At 44.9% G+C, this 14,652-nt stretch overlaps 3 protein-coding genes across 5 annotated transcripts in view; 1 reads left to right on the top strand and 2 right to left on the bottom strand.

Moving 5' to 3' along the window:
* Positions 1–91: 91 nt before the first annotated feature.
* Positions 92–2,734, bottom strand: LOC121587835 (methyltransferase-like protein 9). 2 transcript variants are annotated; one of them, XM_041905039.1, is made up of 6 exons: positions 2,095–2,734; positions 1,679–1,775; positions 1,069–1,356; positions 830–978; positions 594–766; positions 92–355 (listed from the first exon to the last, which is right to left on the bottom strand). In XM_041905039.1, the coding sequence occupies exons 2-6, from the start codon at positions 1,769–1,771 to the stop codon at positions 144–146; spliced, it is 915 nt and encodes a 304-aa protein (XP_041760973.1). In that variant the 5' UTR covers positions 1,772–1,775; positions 2,095–2,734; the 3' UTR covers positions 92–143. The 2 variants fall into 2 exon arrangements, with proteins under 2 accessions (XP_041760973.1, XP_041760972.1); XM_041905038.1 differs by lacking the exon at positions 2,095–2,734 and adding an exon at positions 1,885–2,038.
* A 254-nt stretch (positions 2,735–2,988) lies between these two features.
* On the bottom strand, positions 2,989–5,372 carry LOC121587832 (alpha-1,2-mannosyltransferase ALG9). Its single transcript, XM_041905034.1, has 4 exons — positions 4,836–5,372; positions 4,546–4,745; positions 4,038–4,473; positions 2,989–3,967 (listed from the first exon to the last, which is right to left on the bottom strand). Exons 1-4 carry the CDS (start codon positions 5,153–5,155, stop codon positions 3,289–3,291), a joined length of 1,635 nt encoding a protein of 544 aa, XP_041760968.1. The 5' UTR covers positions 5,156–5,372; the 3' UTR covers positions 2,989–3,288.
* LOC121587833 (elongation of very long chain fatty acids protein) overlaps positions 4,715–14,652 on the top strand; it is a 28,840-nt gene continuing 18,902 nt past the window's right edge. Inside the window, exons 1-2 of one of the 2 annotated variants that reach the window (XM_041905036.1) lie at positions 4,715–4,821; positions 5,407–5,535. The gene's annotated coding sequence lies outside the window, so the exon portion shown is untranslated. The remainder of the gene's footprint in view (positions 4,822–5,406; positions 5,536–14,652) is intronic. The other variant, XM_041905037.1, reaches the window with a different exon arrangement.

The following is a 14,652-nucleotide window of genomic DNA, read 5'->3' as shown; positions in this document are numbered from 1 at the left end:
AGTTTACTGCGTCGATGAAGTATGAATGTTTCTTTCAAAACTAATTATTTACGCATGCAACTGCATAGATACAAAGAAGGAACGGCACCCCAGATTACCACATAAATCTTTATCCTTTATCTTGAACTGGAATGATTGCACATTTATTTTGAACACAGTACAACGTAATCCGTTAGCCAGTAGAACGACTGGCGCAAGTCACCTTCACACAGGTATGGCGCTTTGGTCCATGTCCGTATCTTGAATCCGACCGCCTGCAGCACGTCGAAGAACATTTCTAGTTCCTCCTCGACCGTGAGCCGCTTCTCTGGTGGCCACGGTTCCAGCAACGTTCTTAACGGTAAATGGCTGGAATCTAGTAATTGATCAAGATAACCACGCTCATATAATAACTCTTTAATATATTGGGTTATGTTTAAAAAAATATATACTGTACGTGTTCAAACAACAAACAGCAACAGTAACGAACGAAAAACTTAAAACGAATAATTTAACTAATGACGTAAGGATGAAAAATAATGCATTTGTGCGCCCTCTCCGCGAAGAAAACATAACTGTATCTAAATGAGAAGAATTCAACAACTTGTACTTACTTTTCTCCACATAGTGGCTGTATGGCAACACCAGCGCTATTAATGCGAATCCCGTCTGATCTAACGATTCGTAAATATCACTAAGCATAACATGTGGATCGAAGCATCGATCCAGCACGTTAAAACATACGATGAGATCTGCTTGATGAATTTGGTTTAAATTCTCCAGCACACTGTAAATGAAACGTCGTTAGTATTTCATTCTCATCCCTAAACAGATAAGTCAGTGCTCTTACATGAAATTCTTCTCGTTTAGTCGGTTCCTCATCGTCCAGCTGGATTCTGTGGCGTAGGTCGTTACCTGCCAGTTGCGTTTCTGCTGCAGCGTATGCACCAAGCGTAACGTTACCTCTCCATCACCAGCGCCGATGTCACATACGCTAAGCTAAGGTGGGATGAGAAAGATAGAGCACCAAAGATTGAAGCGTTAAACAGTGCACCGTTGAAACGAGCCGAGCCTTCCTCTTACACCTACCGCTGATTGCCTTTCGCGATGCTGGAAAAAGCCTCCAGCCGTGAGAAACTGGTCGAACTGCATTTCGGAAAGTATAAACATCGATCCGCGCTTGAGGAAACCATTGATGTCGGTCTGGGTCATGAACATGTTGAGAAACAGTTTCGCTACCTCGTGGCACAGCTGCAACCAGAACCGGCCGGACGTTTTCTTCGACCGTTCCAACCACTCGAGAGTTAGCTCGTCTGGGCCGTTTAGGTGATGGTAAAGGCTACCATACTTTCGGGGCAGTTTGCCCATAGTATACCACTGAAACATAAAAAAATGAATAGATAAATTAATAAATGTTGCAATTGCAGGTAAATACAGCCAACAATGGAGAGTTGCTAAAATGATTGCCCTCACGTACGTGACCGATCTCACCCCACCGATACTCCGTTATCTTGAGTGGGCGATTAAAATGAATCAAAGTATCCACAGTTTCTAATCGATTATCGACACTTGTTGCCCGCCCGCTTGTGCTTGTGTGGGCTGTGCACAATCGAACATAAACTAAAACGCTCTTTCCTTTGATTGCTTCCGATGCTTCCTCCCTCCCATTAACGCCATCCCATCATCCAAGGGCTCTTACCGTGGTCATATCGATCTGCTGGATAACATCGTCGTTATGTAGCCGATCGAAAAATACTTTCGCTATCGCTCCCCGGGGACGGTAATTCGACATAATGCTGCAAAGGTGGTAACAAAAAAAATGAAGCTAGTTGAAAAGTTCTCTAACATACTGTACTCTCGCAATAACACAAGGCGACAACAAACGCAACACGTTACTCCACGTACACCGAAAAAACGAACAGAGCAAGAATGGTTAGGGGGAGCATGCTTGCTTAATTATTGCTTCACTTAAACAAATCAAACAAGCTCCATGTACATCTCGTATGCACTGATTGTTGTTGCTTCCGCTGCTGCTGTTCTAATTGTGGCCGTGGTATTGCTTAGCGCGTGCCAATGAAGTGTTATTGCTCGAGGGTTCTTTATCTTTCCACTCACCTGCGGTTGCGAGATTAGGATTGAAGTTTGATTAGTCTGCTCTTTTTTGTCCAGCTATGCTGCCTTCATGCACACGGTCGCGTAGTGAGAGCAATGAGGCCAGAATTATGCGATCAAACACACCGACCGCAGGACTAGTTAGTGTGTACGGTTAAACACTTTGGCTAAACGCGACACCTCCACCGCCAGCAATTATTGTCTTCTGTCCGCAAGCACAGCAACGGCAACGGGCGTGGTAACCGACAAATACAGGGGGAAAATGTTTTTCTCTGAAGCCAAGGGTTTTCTTCGGTGCATCGTTCGCGGCGTACACATCACCCCACCTGCCACCCCGCCCAAACAGACAAAAACAACTACAGTTGTCAGCGGTGCGAGTTTTGCAGAGGATTTGCAGGTATCATCCCTTGCTTCGAACAGAACCTGATACGGGTACGTAAGGTTTAGTTGGTGTACGAAACGAAAAGCTTGACCCACATCGCGATGCAACTCTTGTCGGTGGATCAGCGCAGCATCACGGGACGATTCCGAAAACACGGCTTGCCTGAAAGGATGTACGGGGAGCGTTCCGATCGACGAACTAGCGAGTATATACCGACGCGTTGACAGCTGTTCAAATTAGCAAACGATTAGCAACATTAAACTGTTGTTCGCGCAATTTAGCATCTGTTGAATTGGGAATAGTAACAAGAGAATGATGAGAGTGACAATTTTATTGCAATTTTTTGTCTCTTTTTAGCTGCGTTGCGATCAGCGCTGTACAATAAGCCATTCTCGTTCTTTTACATTTGTTCTACAGTAAAGTTAAATATAAAGATCGAGGAGTGAATAAAAGTCATCATAAGAATCCGTAACAAGCGGCTGTGGATGTGGATCATTAACTCTAAGCTGGATCAATTATTTAGTTGAAAAGTGTGTATTCTAATCAATATTTAATTATATTTGTCGTAATAGACTACACTTTAAAACCTCTAAATAACTAGGTAAACTGGTAAGACACGTGTAACAACCGTAATGGCATTAGGACCACAATGAATCACCAACATAGAATCTTTCTCATTTACGAACACTTATTCTGACAGCTGCTTCCTCTTCTTTGGCTCAACACCCGGGATGCACGGGATGTTAAAGTCGACGGCCGACGAAGGGTCCCGATGAGTCCTTCCGAGCACCACAGGAACACACCAGCCAATAGGCTTACGAAATAGGTTTCATTTTGTTACGTCGCAGCAGATTGTACCTGCCCCAAACTAAATATCGATACGACACCAATGGTACATAGTAAGCGCGAGCAAATGATGCTGACTCTTCGGCCTGCACGAACTCGACGCTACTAGCGATAGACCACGTCTTCCTGTCGACGGAATAGTTTGGTTCCGCGCTGAGCTCGTCGTAAAACGCGCCCTTGTCGAAATCTACCAGATAATCGCACCGGCTCAGCTCGAACAGCATGTGCGGATGGCCCATGTTCTGGTCGTTGAAGTAATCGTGCACAATTTGCGTGCCGTTTTGAGTTTCGTCATAGTATGCCGGCAGCATGCCGGTGAAGCTGGACTCAACAAACCGGACCCGATAGTTCGGGGGCAAGAAAAAGTTCCCGGGAAACCGATGCCACTCTTTGCCGTAGCATACGCTCAATTCCTTATCGGTTGGAGGCAGGTCACTCAGCACGCTCATCGGTGCACGGTAGTACATGGACGTGGCCAGCATTCGCGATACACCTAGGCAGAGTGCCACTGTCAGGACGGCGAAACCCATTAGACGATTCGGAAAGGAGGAGCGTCCTGCACCAAGGATGCGTCGCATGTGGGAAAACAATTGATCCAATAGCAGTGCTGTTCCGAGTGCAAATAAGGGATAGACGGGGAAAATGAATCTGTAAAAAAAAGACAGATATTAAAAGCGATGAACGTGATAAAAACCCAATAATACCGTTGTTTACGAACCGTTCTTCTTTGTGCGGTTGTATGGCAAACACAAAAAGCCATAAATAGAGAGGTGACATCAACCATAGGCCTTGCATCGGTGAGAGTCGATTTTTCGTGTTCCTTACACCAAGACATGCAGCGGTCAGTACCACCAACGGATATGACAGGCTGAGCATAAGCGTAATATTGTGGTTTAGAAACAGATTTTTCACGTAGAACATTATAGGCTCTACGCCGTACAAATCAGGTCCGTGGGAGGTAAACACGTTATAGCGGATTATGTTTAACGCGGCGACCGTAAATGTTCCAAAGTAAAGGCTATCGATGAGCACTATCGGCACACCGTACATGGCACCAAAGAGTAGGGCATTTTTAAAGAAATCCAAAATCTTTCTTTTTCTAAAAAGCATCTCGAGTACGAAGGGAACGGCCACTATAACAGCGAAAGGCCAACCTGAGTGTAAAAAAGGATTAGTACGTTTCCAACAGTTCTGAAAGCTGGAGGTGTTAAGAATCGGCCACATACCAATCAGTCCGGAAAATGCTGTTACCGCAATAGCCGTTCGCGAATCTTCATTCAGCCACGCAGCCATCGTTGCTAGGGTAATGTACATGGAAAAACTGCTGGGCAACAGCGCAGCGCTAGAGATAAACATTCCGGCACTGGTAAGCTGGAAAAGCAGCCACAGACTAGCCACACCGCCGCCACATTTCCGTCCCAAAATCCTAACCGTGATAAAACAATAAAAAAGGAGAAAAAGAATCAATTAACTGCATTACTAAGAATTAACTTTCATTGTGTGTAAGTATGATTACCTGTACAGGCGGTACTCGAGCAAGGCACAAGTTACAGCCAGTAGACACCGTACGACGTAGAAAATAAGAACACCATTATCAGTCACCAGCTGCAACACTTTCGCCGGCAGCCCGTGTAGCCATAGGTAGCTGTAGGACCGCAAGGCAAATTCGGGACTGTATTCCCATGTTTGAAAACCTTTGCCCTTAAGCAGATAGTGCAACGGCTCCCAGTAATTGTACGTCTCGTCGCAATCGGAAATTATCGAATACAGGGCGGACTGGAGACGCACTACTACAAGCGATAACACGACGACCGCGTTGCTTTTAAGCGCGGACATAATTCCGAGCACCCAAAAACACTGCGAAAACTTAATTCCAGCTATTTACTGTCTACCGATGAGCAGCCCCCTTTGCTAGCCGGAATGCCAGCTGCGTGAAATTGTGTGTACAGTTTGTTGTCAGTCGCGGTTGACGTTTGTATAATAGATAAACAAAACAAACAGCCCAACAAACAGGAGAGGAAATTACTTTAATGCGCTGAACTTTTCACATTCCCAATAATCTCACGAACTATTTTCATTCAACGTAGGAAAATGGCTCAAAAGCTTGAAAAACGCATTCACATTGAAAAAATGTCATCCAGGCTACTATGCGCGGGCTTTCAGTTTCGTACCATTGTCAGCGCTTCCCAACTCATTAAACCTTTGTGCACTACACGGTAAGTTCCGCGTATTTTTTATGAAAATTTTCAATTTATTGCAATGTACAGCGGTCTATTTGTAGTTCAAGTTGGGGTATCTGATTTAAATTTAAAATGTAACTGGAACATATTGCTATCTAACATAGTAGGTACATCGGTACACACCATATTTATTCAGTTACACATTACAGTCGGTCCCCGAGATACAGGGTTAATGGGGACTGAAAACGGCCGCAAAATACCGCGTATCTCAAATTTCCGCATAAGTCGAATTTCACGGTTTCCAGCCAAAATATCATTTATTTTCGTGTAATGTTGCTTGGCGTGATAAGTTTAAGCTAACAAATAGTTATTAGATATAATTCTCACTGTACAGGCGGTCCCCGAGATACACGGTACCTCTTATACGCGGTTTCGGAGATACGCGGTTTTCCAAATTTGACAGTTCTTTGAGCAAATTGTACTGATTTGACACATCCATTGTGAAATACCAAATAATTTCCGTATTAAATGAATGTAAAATACTATTTAAAAAGGTTTAAAATTGTTCAATTCAGTAGAAACATATCAAATAATCGGGGACTGCCTGTACATAACAATTTCAAACCTTCTTTGGCCGGTCCGTTGTACAGTCTTCAATTCGTACGACTGAAAACATGCGCGTCATGGGTTCAAGCCTCGAACAGACCGTGTCCTCATACGTGTAGGACTGACTCTCTTTCTAAGGGTAATCAAAAAGGTGACTGAAAGCGAAGACCACTAGAGGTACAGGGCAGGTCTTGGCCGAGAACGGTTGTTGTGCCAAAGAAGAAGAAGAAACCTTATTGAAACAATTATAAAGTTCGACCAGAAGAGAATTTATTTTCATTTGACAGTTGATATGTCAAATCAGTACAATTTGCACAAGAAACTGTCAAATTTATAAAACCGCGCTTCTCCGAATCCTCGTATACGAGGTACTGTACATACAGAGGTACAGGCTTTCGACACTTATTCAGTACGAACTGACAACTGTTCCACGGGACCGCCCTCATTCTCATATGGACTATTTCTCTTATCTCGGTGTAATATAAAATGAGTCGCTGGTTCTTACAAGATCGTACGTGGCTCGACTGCCCTTTAGATCATCTCCCACATAAAAGACTGATTATCTCATCATTTAAGGGTTTATGCGTATGCCTTCAGTTTTACGTAGCGAAGGCTCGGTTCTTACGGTTCTTGTACACATGACGGCTATGTTGCTATGTCGTACGTATGGACGACGGTACTATCGACACCTGCTTAATGCGATTATATATTTTAACTAAATTGAAACATTCTAAAGCACAGACTGCTAATTTCTGCTTACAACAATATAGTCAGTGAGATGGGAATACAACCACGCAGGGGCGGATTAAGTACTACGCAAACTAAGCGCTACAATTGGAAAGGAAGCTATAACTTCTATCCATTAGCATATGTGTATCAATCTGCAAATGGCTACTGACTGACTACCTGGAAATGCACAACCAGTTCTATTAATATGATTCAAATCTTTCCCATCGGTTACCATAAATTCACCATTAAGCTTCGATACCACATCAACACAAATTGGTGTCCCACTTAGACTGTCGTCTGAATCGAACGTTACCCCATTTTGCCCAAACAATCAAATCTAGGATTCTGCTTTTCATAACCCTGCCTAACGATTCGAGCATATTCTAATCGCCAATGTCAAAGAGATCGCGAACGCGCAACTACCGCCACTCATCCATGCCCGGTAGATACGACCCGACATATCACAGAATTCAATGTCACAAGCAACTGGTATGTTCGATTCCTACCATCCTCGCTGCCAGTTGCAAATATTTGTCACCCTCGAGCGAATCTCTTGCTGGGTGGGGAGTGCCAATGATACACAGACATGCCCGATATGACACGATTGCATAAGGCAACAGCGCAAAACGTGCTGAATATACTTGTTGCATCCGGATTTGAAATGTGGGATCCTCCAAGTCTGAGAATCTACAGACACTTGTTTGCAGTCTCATTTTCGACTGGACAGCACGAGAAATAGCTTGTTGATAGCTGGTAGAACAACACAAGAAGAAGATTATGCAAACGAACAGTTGATCTCCATTATGTTGAGCGTTTGATCTTTTCCCGTCCACTGAATGGTTTGGTACAAAGTTCAAGATGTGGTTGACATCAGCTTCGGGAATGGAACAACGCAAACGCCACGGAAATGCTGACGTCCCAATGTTTCGTGACGTACAGCCACACGATGATGTGGTCAAAATTTGTCTGCCCGTCAGACAAAGTATATCACCCGATCAAAGTCCGCGCCGTATGGTGGATTACGTGCGTGCGTGCGCAATGACACGATTCTAATGAGGGTGGACATTGGGAGAAAGGGAAGAAAAAACCAATGTGAAATGTATGATCACACATTACACGCGTTTCATTCAATTTTGCCCGCGTCTCAGCACCTCTATCTTAAACCAAATAATTGGTTAATTTTAAGTTAACTTTCATTCGGTCAGATTACTTAAGCACGTTGGATCCTTTCGTTGGGACGCGAAGACGTGCATCATCCATGGCAGATTGACACCATTTGCCCGCCAATGCGATACTCCCCAGCGTCCGTCTACAGGTGATCCTCACTTCATTCGTCACCTCCCACTATAGGCCACCGCCTGGGAGATGAAAACGAAAGAAATGTAAGCTTAACTTACAATCCTTCTTCGTGTACTATACCCTACGTGCACTTAGCCATGTCCCAAACTAGGACGGCCAAAAGCCGTGGTTCGGGATTCAAACCTCTAATGCCCATGTGGTTGGTTCCCTTCGTATGCTTCGCAATGCGATCGCAACCGATACTGGCAAAGGGTAGCGAAAGGGCCTTTTGGGCGTTTGAAGTGGTGGATACAATTGGCCGGAGCAGTGCGCTCGGCTTTGTTGCAAAATCAAACATTCAACCCCATCTCTGCCATCAACACCCCACACCAGACGGTGCGGCATAATTTTACGTCTCGACACACGTCTCGATTTGGGCGTCATTGTAACAGGGGTACGGTACTTGAACTGCGAACACTAATGAATGCTCTGTGCGCTGTACGAATCGAATCGTACCACGCGGCCTGAAAGACCCTCCTTACGGTCGCGTCACTCCAATCTGCTCGCGCCTCATCGGCAGCAAATGTGGGTACATGCGTCGACCAACCGCCCCGAGGGCTTATCGACGTAATGCCTTTTTACGAATACGAATCATCCATCAGACGGCACCGTGCGACAACGCCATCATCTGCACTGATCTAAGGTCATCCACCGAACTGGGAAGTTCTTACACATGTCAATCGCAGCACTGCCACAACCACTCCGATAAGTGGCACTATCTTAAAGCCGCGTCCCCATTTACCAGCGTTTCCTTGCCATCGTGGCTCGGGGAGATAAAAACAGGATCAACTGCCCCGAACACACTGGAAGCTTCTTCAGCGGTAAAACAAAACATCCAGCACCTCTTCCTGTTTCGCGCATCGAGGCCAATCCCCCGCCTTGCCATTTTCTAAGTGATGTTCCAATTTCTTCCCACTACTGCGTAAAGTATGTGAGTGAAACGACGCAGTTACCCTCAATCGGCGCACATGATAACGCAGCTTTTAGTTGGGACCAACGTTTGGTGGGTGCGTTTTTGTTTTGTCTGCAAGCACACCGGTTGGACCGATCCTGCAGGAGGAAAGAATAATAAATAGTGCGATTTGATTTGATTGATGAGGGTTTTGTGGTTGTGGTAGAATATTGTGTACTCATGGATGGTAATGAGATCGCGCGGATGGTCGGTTTTAGGGTGACGTACGAGCGGACACTACAACGGCACTACGGCGCGCTTTGGACAAGGGAGGTAATGTTCATCCGCGTTTGGCATTGATGGGTAAATAATTGAAATTGTTGAATAAACAGTGAAACGCACGTTCGGTTTTTGCTGGTACCGCTGGTTCCGGACATATTGTTAAAGCTTGTACTATGCGGTACTGTAACCACTGTAATAGTTACAGGGTTTTCCAGTCCAATACACAACTGTCCACTTGTTTATAACAATCGTCTTTTTAGATAGACACCACTGTCTACTACTGACGTGTGTTCAATTCATGTGAGCTACACTGTCCAGTTTAATGACTCCAATTATTTAATTGTCATCTTCGATTGCACAACTGTCATATTCGGGACAGTTTGTGCCACTATTTGTTGTAAACAAGTGAACAGCAGTTTGTTGGACTGGTAAACCCTGTAACATATTTCTTTAGGTTTTTTACTATTGTACCGTTGATACGTATCAAATATTTGTAAACAAAATTGGGTTTGATTGAAAGGTAAAAAAAACAGTAGATTGAATTAAAAAATCGGACATATACATTTCATTCTTTTCCATTTATGCTTACATAGGAAATAGTTAACTACCTACTACTGTATCACAAATATTAAAGCACAAAATAGTGCTGGGCATTCTAAATTGATTTTTTTTTAAATTGAAGTGAGAAAATCGTATCAAGGTATGGGTAAACCAACTCCATGTAACTTTCAATGTTGCTCAACTCATCTCAAACGCTGGTTGGTAGTTTTTAAACTATTTTGAATTACCTCTGTTACGTACGATTGGGTGTAACGGTTGTTATATACATACAATGAACCTTAGCATTTCCTTGAAAATTGTATTATCCTTTTTCTTTCAAAGTAAAGATCCACATGTAATGCAAAAATAGTAGTATATCATAAGGTTAATAATTGTCTAATCCTATGATATTGTTTGGAACAAACATGAAATGTTAAGTACTCCCGTATAGCATAGATCGTAAGGCGAGTAAGCACAAGAAGAGAAGTAAGTCCCCTAAAAGTAACCCATTTAAAGTTTCACCCTACAAACAATATGCCTGTAATGGATATCATTAAAAGACACTGTATGTGCTTGAAATCTTTTTTATTTAATTTAATTCTCTTTTCTTCATCATAATCAATTTCAACTCAAGCCACAATACAGTAACGTCACAGCGATTGCATTTTATCGTGATTTTTTCAGATGACTTTGCATTATCAAGTGCATATGGTTGCATATGGTAGAACAATGATCCCACAGGAAGCGTCTCGATTCGTTGTATAAATAATCATTAAATCTTACGCATTTCCTGTACCTTCCTAATCGATTTTTTTTTAAACTGATCCCTCAACATGATAGAAACAAAAATAAACATTCCAGAAATATCGCATTAAACCTTCAATTTCATGCGACCATTACGGTGTCCCAACCTTGCTATGCGTAGTACATTTTTGAGTTAATGTTTTTTTCTGTATTTTCTTTTCCAAAGCATAAACCTTGCGTCAGGGTCAGCAGATCAGGCTATCACTTTAAGCTCCATGTGCTCTGGAGGTTGTCGATGCGCAGTGGCACCGCGGTACGTTCGATCGCTCGAGGTTCACGTTAGCGTTAATCAAGTGCTGTGCTACTAACACAAACACTAAACAAACGATCACATCAATTAGCTGACCAGAGCGCCGAACGTGGCAAGGGAAGCTTGGAAGGGAGGTGCGGCAACAGAAACACACTCAAACAACCCTGCCAAATCAAGCCATCGAGCCAGCTTCCGTGGCTGGTGGTGTCAACTCTACCGATCACCGTGACGAATACGACGATGGTCAAGGTTAGTCCCCGGGCGGCCTCCTCACATAGTGCGCGGGAAGATGCTACCGTTTTGCAAGGATAATTATCGATCCTGCGTTGCGCGCTAATTAAAAATTCGGCCATTTGTGACCCACCAGTTGCCCAGATTCGTCACACAGCATTTGCTGCTGAGGTAGTCCGCCCCGGAGCAGTGAGCCGGATCTGCTAACGAAATTCTAGTAAATATTGGCAGCACATCTGTTATTCTGCAGCAAATAGACGCCTCCGTTTGCGTCACTTGACATTTTCCTCACACCTTTAACCGATGACGGCACATTCTTCCAATTAAAGGCGCAATTTAAGAATGCAACCTTAGATCCGTTGCAGCACAAAACGTTACACTATAGGGTGAGGGCGCTTCACAGTCAGCAATGTAGCCGAGCCACACCATTCAAGATGCTGCCTGGACGAATGTGTACATGCCGTCACAAACTCTGCCGTGTGCTAATCGATTCTCGATTCGAGTCGAGTCGTGCAAGAAAGTAATACCACCTTCCGCTCGCGATTATTATCGCAAGACAATTAGAGTCCACACCACCCAACACAATAGTGGCCACGATCACGATCGCGCAATGTGATTCACCGCGCGAGCGAACACGCCGGGAAAAGCCAACCGTGCCTAGCGCGTGAGAGACAACGCCCCTGCGACGGAGTGGGTTGTGTGTAAAAGTTTCCATCCAAAACCCAACCGAGCTTGATGATCAAGGATCGGTGGACCAGACCGCAACCCAAGGGCGGTGCATGGGGAAAGCGGAATGTTAGGGCGTTGTAATAAAGTGGCAATAAAGAGTTTACAGCAATAGGAAAGAAACCGGCATCCAATTGGCTGGCAATGGTTCTCGTCCTCTGTGGACACTCATTACATTCACCTTGACACTACATACGGTCCAAGTGAGATGAAGAAAACCAACCTCGAACGTAGTATATCGCTTTTAGATCGATACATTTGACCGTTCGCCACGCTGCAGCTTGTTTTCGTTCCGTTTGAGATGAGTTTCACCTTCTTATCAGACGTGCGACTATCGTGCGAGACTCTTTGTTGCCATGCTAACAAAATTTCCCCATGAGTGTGGCGGGGTTATTATTCCGTTAGATGAATATTTAGAATGGTCGTTTTCATTCCCAAAAGATAGAGAGTGAGGGAAACAAAGCGAGCTCGATGTGGGAAACATTTTGCATCAATAATACAGTCTGCGGCAGTTTTCATTCCACCAGCCTAAACTCACTGGTCTGGTGTTTGTCTCGCGAACGAAATAGAAACTAAACCAGTCGGAGCGAGATTTCATTAATGCCATCTGCCTGCCCGCGAAATACTTTCTTGTGACGCAGACAAACACAAAATTTCGATAGAGCATATCGCGTTCCGGATGCTAATGAGGAGCAGCATCAGCCACCTCAGCATAGTCATCACCCACCGACACTCACACACACACACGAACAGGCCACGCCAGGCCACTCCAGCGCAGAATTCAGCTTCCCGTTCACGTTTACGGTTACGTCGCCTTGAGAATGATCGCGAAATTTCCACCATCCCCCTTTTCTGATCCCGTCCTTATTCGGCAGATGCTGCGCGTTTGTTGGCTGTTCTTGAATAGTGTCCACCATGTATGCCAGAGGAGAACCCAGTGATGCTTCCCAAAAAAATACCAAAATAAAGTAACGCTTGCCCGCTTGCTACAGACCGCAAAAGGGAAAAACGCGATGTCTCTTTCGGCTGGGCGGCAGCTCGGTACATTGACACACCTGAGCGATTCTTCTGGCTGTTCCCTACCGGATCTGCCGGGGCTGGCAGGCAGGAGAATATGCTAATCGCTCGGTCTCGCTGTTGCTTATGCTTCGCAGCATTACAGCGAGCTGAGATTTTGCACCCGAAAAACCAGTCTTGGACCCAAAGTAAAAAGGGCAGCTAATGCGGTGCTGCGTTCGGCGATGTCCGTTTGGGATATTTTTAAACAATTTTATAGGACTGGTTGTGACACGTGCCAACAACTTGGAATGCTTGTGTTCTGCAAAAAAAGAACCCCTATCGATATTCTGAGTGGGTGGAGAAGGAAAAGCAAAGCAGTGAAGAATTTTTATAACCCCTCGTAGAGTTATACAGGAAACTATTCCACAATTGAAAGGGATTCGTTCTTGTTTTTTTGGTTCCACTAGCACCATTTTGATTCAGAATCAATTCACTTCTCGTTTTCCATCAACTTAGTTAGTTAGTGCCCATCAACTAGCGACAGCAAATCGTACCACCGTCGCTTTCGTACCTTTAATTTGTTAATTTATTTCACCAGTTTTCCATTCGATCTCTTGGGTGCACCCCAGTTCATGCCCCAGTTACCTTGGCTCAATGCCGTTCAGATTAGCCAACAAGATTCAAAACCGCTCCGAAACGCTTCTTAAGCTTGCTCCGTTCGGTAGAGGGGGTAGGGTAGGGAGGTATACCATCTTCGACTCAGTCTTGTGCATTTCGCACAGCTCCATGCAACCGAACCGAACCGAACTCTTGTTGAAGGGCATCGCAGGCGCGAGGGACATCGGACGGACAAATCCTGCTTCCAAAAGGGGCCAAGTTTAACAAGGTAAAGTTTTGCGACCGGTGCAGACTTGCCGGTGCGCTCGTACCTAGTAGGATGGGAGACTTCAACGCAACGCAAACGACATTTGCGCGACACACGGGTTGCAGTTGTTGCGTCAAACCGGCATTTAATCTATACTACCTACGGGAGTGCAACAGCAACAGCGAGATCGAAAAGCTAGCGTAAGGCAAGGAGAGAGATAGAGAGAGAAAGCAAGATGCAAATTGGCGATGGGTGGTGCATCTTTGTAGTGCATCGTTCGATGCCGGGGAGAAAAACTGGTTAGGCAAGTAGTGGCTGTCACCGTGCCCGGGCCAAGCGTGTGCACTTGACCAACAATCTGCCGCTGGCCCGTTGGACACCTCCACAAAGGCACCCATGCAACCTTCTGCTTTGGATAGAGCTGCTACGGTGTGTAGCTGCATGCAGAGGATCGAAGGCAGAGCTACGCGCATAATCACACTGCCAAGATCATCCACCAACGGCGAGCGTCTGTAACTAAGGCTCAGTGCACTGGACTCAGAATGTTTCTTTCTTCCCAGAGCTAAGCGGGCCTCACAATGCATTCAAACCACCATTGCAAGATTATCAATAACATCCAATCGTCATCATGGTGGTTTGGAAGATTATCTGTTGAAAACCCTACCGTAGCTCTGCGCTGGAATTTCCGTCCCTGAGCCAACACACTACAGAACAAAAATTCGCCTTTTGGCACAAAAACAAGCTTTGTCTAGAGCAGCGCGTAGTGTGTTCCCCTAGGTTCGGAACCGGCTTTTCGCTTTGTGTAGCTCCCGATCGTGTCGTATCTTCCCACCCAAACGCCCTCCCAGAGCAGATAAAACAGAACAAAATGAGGCTGTGCTACTCTGTGCG

This window comes from Anopheles merus, chromosome 2R, assembly GCF_017562075.2.
Source record: "Anopheles merus strain MAF chromosome 2R, AmerM5.1, whole genome shotgun sequence".
Lineage (NCBI taxonomy): Eukaryota > Metazoa > Arthropoda > Insecta > Diptera > Culicidae > Anopheles > Anopheles merus.
Note: the sequence above shows the minus strand (reverse complement) of the source record. Positions and strands in the feature narration are given on the sequence as shown.